At 39.7% G+C, this 6,999-nt stretch overlaps 1 protein-coding gene across 3 annotated transcripts in view; it reads left to right on the top strand.

Annotated features, from left to right (window-relative positions):
- si:dkey-283b1.7 (von Willebrand factor C domain-containing protein 2-like) overlaps positions 1 to 5,433 on the top strand; it is a 73,330-nt gene extending 67,897 nt beyond the window's left edge. For 2 of the 3 annotated variants that reach the window (XM_050070310.1, XM_050070309.1), the window contains exon 3: positions 3,185 to 5,433. In XM_050070310.1, the coding sequence (XP_049926267.1) occupies positions 3,185 to 3,426 (242 nt within the window). In that variant the 3' untranslated portion in view covers positions 3,427 to 5,433. Of the gene's footprint in view, positions 1 to 694; positions 761 to 1,087; positions 1,130 to 3,184 lie in introns of all 3 variants that reach the window. The other variant, XM_050070307.1, reaches the window with a different exon arrangement.
- The last annotated feature ends 1,566 nt before the right edge of the window (positions 5,434 to 6,999 follow it).

Raw genomic sequence — 6,999 nt, 5'->3', positions numbered from 1 at the left:
AGCTGAAGGCTCTAGCTCCTGATCTACTTTTGGAGACTTTAGGGACCACGAATAACCCTGCATTCTCAGAGCGCAGTGTTCTGGTGGGATAATATGGCACTATGAGCTCACTAAGATATGATGGAGCTTGACCATTTAGAGCTTTATAAGTTAACAGTAGGATTTTAAATTCAATTCTGGATTTTACAGGGAGCCAGTGCAGAGAAGCTAAAACAGGAGAAATATGATCTCGTTTCTTAGTTCCTGTTAGTATTCATTGAGACTAACATATTCATCTTGACACAGCCAGGTTTCTGTGAGACTGAGTAAATCAATATGATTATCTGATATTAATTCGTTTACTAACACTGCTTTAGACGATAGAGACCTGATATTTAACAGTCCGCATTTAATTCTCCTGTTTTGTCTTTCTGTCACAGAAGAGGTTTTAAGAGTGGCACAGTGTGTTGTTATTCTGCTAGGTTTGGTGATCAGTGGATATAAACTCATACTGTACATTGTATCCATAAATTCATCAGTCATTTTGTGTTTGTTAAGATTTAACAGGTCTATGTAAAAATCATCACAGGGGAACATAATTTTCTGGTTGTTTTTAGGAAATATTCCCTCCATAATGTTTGTGAAGGTTTCAATGCTGGATCCTGGTGCCCAGTTCACACAACTGACAATCACATTTTTTTGCTTTTCCATGCAGATCTCTACAGAAATACATTCCATTACATCATCAGTTGTGGTTGGCATGTTCTCTACCACCTTATGGGTAAGGTTATTATTACCGACATATAAGGCTACACCCCCTGCTTTTTTTAATTTTTCCTGTTCATGTAATAGAATTTGTATTCTTCTAACTCGAAGCCTGCTCCCTTCTCAGAGTTAAGCCAGGTTTTGGATATAGCTATGACCTTAAATCGTTTTCTGAATTGATTGAAATATTTTTTTATGTTATGGTAATTAGCATATAAACTTCTACTATTAAAGTGAATAATTGACATACCATGCTCAGATGTACGTTGCTGTTATATTGTTCATCGTTGCAGTAGCAACATGTGTTATTTAGATGTTGATGGTAATTCCTTTGTTTTTAAAGAAGGCCGTCACCTGATGCTCAAGGGACTCCAAGTCAGACTCGGTGGGTTCCCTGCTGTTTTCCGACGGTGTCACCGCCCTGGCATAGGAGCACCTTAGTCTCCAGCCTGCTACGATCACGTTGTTAACGCTGGAGTACTGCTCCAGCCTGCTACGCTAGCTATCTTTGCTAGCAACCAGCTTACCAACATTTGTCTTTCAGTCCGTTTTCCTTGCTCTATGTTGCTGTCCAAGCAGTTGTCAATGCCAGATTTCTCAATATGTGTTTTCCAATGTCCGCAATCCAGAAGCATTATGTTTCCAGGTTGTTTGCTTTGTCTGTCAACTGTCTGTTGACTGTCCGTCCCATCCTTGTGAACACGATATCTTAAGAACACCCCGAGGGAATTTCTTTAAATTTGACACAGACGTCCACTTGAATAAACTGATTAGAATTTTGTCGTCAAAGGTTAAGGTCAATGTGATCTCACAAAATATGTTTTTATATGCTAATTATGACAAAATGTGACACATAATATGATGATAAAATGATGTAGTGATGCCATTTTATACCAAAAAGGTCAAAGGTCAGCTTTACTGTTACATCATAATGTTCTGCATAAAACACTTAACTGGCCATTATTCAGCGTCATATCTCAGGACCATATATTTGGTCAGATACTTAATTGGTGGCACTTATCTTGGATGTTCACCTTGAAATTGTGCTGATTTTATAGCTCTTCTGTGTATGAAGCATCCATCTTTTCACAGACATTTAAAATTTAAAATTGATTGGCATACAACCGTGGGGCGGTAATTCTATTTATTTTTTTTTCCACATAACTTTCAGTCTACAGCCTCACTTAATGTTGCATTCACTTCAGAGAAAAAAGCCATAAATAAAACAGTGAAGTATTATCACCTAATGACTTAAAACAAATAAAGCAGTAACCTATTTACACATTCAGCAATTATGGAGCAACATTAGCATTTATTTGGACTTGTGTTTCTGGCCACCTGAAGAATCATATTCACTCAGTCTTAGTTCTGTGTTTGGTCTCTACCAACTCTGGAGAAATAATCTGTCTCTACAGCTGCTAAATGCTCTACCATGTTCTTCAGCTAGTTTCTGACTTTGCCATCTAGAGATGGTGGGGAGCGTTCAGTGGGTTTTAAGAGCTTTTAACTGGAAACAGTTGACTGCTGCAGTGAAAGGGCACTGATGACAGTGGTGAGACTGGACCAGATCATTAAAGCTAGGGAATATCAATCAAAAACTATGATACTACTGATTTAACAATTATGAATATAATATAAAAATAAGTTTACATATGTGGTTCAACATTATTATTCAACATATCCTGCTAGTTTTGTAATGACTGGACAAACAACTTCTGATTTATAGTTTAATTTGTGTTATGCCACCCCCATTTTTTTGCATTTGTGGCACCCCCTTGTGGTCAATTTGGATGAAACTTGCAAGGTATGTTGTTAATATTTCTGTAGACATTTCCTGTAGGTTTTGTGATTATTTGCATAAGGGTTATGGAGTTAGGTTTATTTATGTGCTGAGCCACACCTTCTCTAAAGCTGACCTGTATTTATACTGCTCCCGTCAGGGTTATTGAGGTCATATTTCTTGGGCAGCATTTGCACACAACTTCCAATCTTTGGAGAACATTTCTTGGGTCTATGATGTACCATCTCACAGGAATTTGCTAAAAACAGTTGTGAGCGGGGCATCAGTGGCTTAGTGGATAGAGCAGGCGCCCCATATACAAGGCTGTTGCTGCAGCGGCCCGAGTTCGACTCCAGCTTGTGGCCCTTTGCTGCATGTCACTCCCACTCTCTCTCCCCCTTTCATGCTTGACTGTCCTATCAATTAAAGGCAAAATGCCCCTCAAAAATATCTTAAAAAAAAAAAATCAGTTGTGAGGAAAAATGATAATAAATCAGCACAAAAAGAATAGGGTTTTAGCCCCTCGTCCTGGAACCCCTAAAAAACTATAGGTCTCCAGCAGCAGGTCACCGCTTTGATCCCTAATAATAATAATAATAATAATAATAATAAATGTTGTGAGAGTAACTTGCCCCTGTACTGCCTTTGCTGTCACTCTAGGTCCAAACTGCTTTGCTGGGAACAGGGTGATTCCAGCGGGGGAGCGTGTCAACATTGACGAGCAGACAGTATGCTACTGCACCTACCGGGATGGGACGTGGCACACCCATCCCCAGGCCACCTGTGAACGGCGCCCCCAGCCCAGCCCAACACCCAGCACCCACACCAAGCCCCCTGATGACAAGGATTTTAGCGGGAAAGCAGGGAGGCCGTTTATTCCCAGACTAGATGTGATACCATGAAGTGGAGTGTAAAATAACAATTTCATAGAGACAAAGCCAGTCAGCTGGTACAAATAAACTACTAACTAAAAGTTGTATGTATTAGTATCAGAATATCTAAATTTATATATATAATTGCCTGAAAAAATGTGGGATAATCTGTAGGGTTGTTGGTATTGGAGGTGAAATTAGCAACATCCTAAGAAAAAAAAGACTTTCTATTTTTTCCATTTTCATATTCGCACATTTTCCATTTTAATTCACTTATTCAATTGTCCCATATTTAAATACAGTGGCAGATTTACCATTAGTATTCTGAATCATTTTTAAATAATTGCTCTTTGATTTCAGTAGATAAAAGTACGCTTCTCATTTCCATCAATTTTGCCACCATAGACCTTTTTTAAGGCAGACATTTTGACATGTCATCACTGGTGTAATTTTAAAGTGAAATTTTGTTCATAGCTTTAGTTAGTATTGTTGAGTCGACTTGATTGATGTCTAATTGCGGGGCTAATATGAAAGTCTTTCTGACATTAGTTTCACTACCGATATAGTTCCAATGGCTCCTTGTTTAAGTATGCTGATGACATGGCCATAGTTGGTGTTTTACAGAAAACACATTCAATCAATCAATTTCAATCAATCAATTTTATTTATAAAGCCCAATATCACAAATCACAATTTGCCTCAGAGGGCTTTACAGCATATAACATCCCTCTATCCTTTGGACCCTCGCAGCGGATAAGGAAAAACTCCCCAAAAAACCCATCAGGTGAAGCTGCCTATCTGGCCCACATTAAGGCCCTTCAAGCATGGTGTTGCACAAGTGAGGTAGAAATTAACGTGGCCAAGATTAAAGTATTAATTATTTGCATAAATCAAGATCTGAACACAGAGGCAGTTTGTCTTGATGGCCAACATGTTGAAACTGTAGAAAACTTTAAATACCTTGGTACACTTCAGGTGAGCTTCTCTGGAAATACTGAGTGTAGTTTCAAGAAATGCTCACAGCAATTTCTAAGGAAACTTAGTGGCCTCAGTGTTAGACAGCAGATTTGAGAACTAGTGTACAAAACTAAGGTTGAGTGTTTCAACTTTTTACCTTTCTGCCTAGTATGGTCACCAGAACTGCACATCTAAGAATAAACTCTTTAGGGTTGTGTCAATGGCAGGCAAAATAGCTGCCGAGCCACAAAAGCCCTTGACCCAATTCTTTGCAAAAAAAAAAAAAGAGGATTAGGTAGTAGTATCTTAGCAGTTAGCTCTCATCCTCTCTTCAGCCAGTTTAAGCTTGTGAGCTCCAGGAGTCGCTATAGAGTCCCTCCGGCAACTAAAAATGTAGTCAAGATGTCCTTTATCTCAAATGGCATCAACATTCTTCATTCAACAAGTGACTGATGAATTTTAAACCACAGACAGACACTGACATGAACTCATTTAATGTGTAAAGTAATGTCCTTGTCTATATGTCTGTTTTACTTATTGCTTGCCTTTTTTTTTCTTAAGTTTCTCTCCTGAGTCTGGTGGGCCAAGGACAGAATTTCCACCTTGACGTATGATGAAGATGTATTCTATTCTATTATATGAAAAGAAAAAAAAAAAGTTTCAAGCAAATTAAGTTACCGTTAAGTTTGCCCCAGTTTGCAGTTGGACATTGACACACCCACAAAACCTATAACAAGAGCTCTTGTGCTGCATGTAAATTATTAAATACTTCTCAGTCTATTATGGACATATTTACAGCCAGCAGATGTGTCAAAATGTGACTTTTCACAGGCTGTGTCAAATTATGGACATAGCTTCCATGATGTCACATACTTGTTTGTGGACTCCTGTTTGAAGCATTGATTTTAGCATCTTGGCCATCACCATCTTTAGCTGGAATCAACCATATTTGGATGAGGAAGTGGAGGTGTGGAGGAGTGAGGAGTGAATCTGACTGAGAACTGCTGGGAACAAGAGGTGAGGCCCCACAGACAGCCTTTCACTCAAAGCTACCACACCCTTAATTATGCCTAACTGTAAGCCTGAATAAAATGTTTTAAAATGCCTATCAAAGTTGTGTCCTCAGTTTCTGTCAACTCCATCAGATTTTTTCATAATTCTAACTAAATCAGGCAATAGCATGGTTAGCAAAATCCTTGAGGACCCCTTTTAATCTTCCTGACTGTGCTGAATGCAGCACTACCAAATATACTCTGGTAAGTTTTAAATTTTTTAATATTTTAGAAAAATGTTGATATTCTGGAATATCACACAGCTGGAACATGTCAACACTGTCTCTCCATTATGATGATTTTTTTTAAACAGTAGTGAATCGAATTTAGACATGTTAGCGAGGTTATTGAGGCAGCTAGCAAGCAAGGAAAAGCCAGGTAGCTGCAGTGTACAACTCCTGTTTTGGCGGGAAAATACATTCCCTTTTGCCAACTCTGTCACATGTCAACTCCGTCAGGTTCACGCCTGACGGAGTTGACGTGACGGAGTTGACAAATCCACCTATAACCTCTAAATGTGTGAATATAATATTATCTGTGAACAGGGCTGTTTCAAGACCAGCCACCCTCCTCCCCTGACAAGTAAAGAACAGTCCCTTCATAAGTAAAGAACAGTCCCTAAAGTGCGGTGAGGTTTGTGGACCGTTACCTGCCACAAAGAGAGAAATGTGAAAGGCTCGTTTCTCCTCTGACACATCACATACCTGTGTGCCGCCACGGCTCGGCTGTTCAGGTATTTCTGGGCAGTCATGGAAGCAGCATATTGAGTGCCAGGTTGCCAGCGCGCGCCGTTATTGGATGGCGCATGGACACTCACCCTCTTGCGATTGGACTTTGAACTTATCCCACAGTAGTGGTACCGTGAGGTACCGTAGTACTACGGTACTCCAACAATGCTAGTGCGGGTGGTAACCAATCATGCGGGATATGGTCTCAATATGCGTGACGCGTGAAAAGAGACAGAAATGCTGTGCAGTCCTGCACAATGCGGGGCTTCTGGTCACCCTACTTAGCCACTTGCAAGCAGCAGCTAGTAGGGGGCCCCATTAGGGGGGATTCCAACGTGTTGTCGTTGTTGCAGTGTCTATAGGGGTTCCATCATATTGTCATTGATATGGACCAATGTCAGCCGTCTCTGGGGGCCCCCTTCCAGCTCGGGGCCCTAGGCAATTGCCTAGTTTGCCTGTCCGGTTGCGACGGCCCTGTCTGTGAACATAATAAAGGTTTATTTCAGGGATTTATTTACATACAAATGTGTGTGTGTGTGTGTGTGTATATAGATATATATATATATATATATACTGTATATATACTGTATGTATATATATATACAAATATATATATATATATATATATACTGTATATATATATATATATATATATATATTCAATTCAATTTTATTTATAAAGCCCAATATCACAAATAACAATTTGCCTCACAGGGCTTTACAGCATACGACATCCCTCTGTCCTTATGACCCTCGCAGCGGATAAGGAAAAACTCCCCAAAAAAAACCCTTTAACGGGGAAAAAAACGGTAGAAACCTCAGGAAGAGCAACTGAGGAGGGATCCCTCTTCCAGGACGGACAGACG

The sequence above is a fragment of the Epinephelus moara genome, chromosome 18, assembly GCF_006386435.1.
Source record: "Epinephelus moara isolate mb chromosome 18, YSFRI_EMoa_1.0, whole genome shotgun sequence".
Lineage (NCBI taxonomy): Eukaryota > Metazoa > Chordata > Actinopteri > Perciformes > Serranidae > Epinephelus > Epinephelus moara.
The sequence above is the reverse complement of the archived record's forward strand: the minus strand, read 5'-3'. Positions and strand labels throughout refer to the sequence as shown.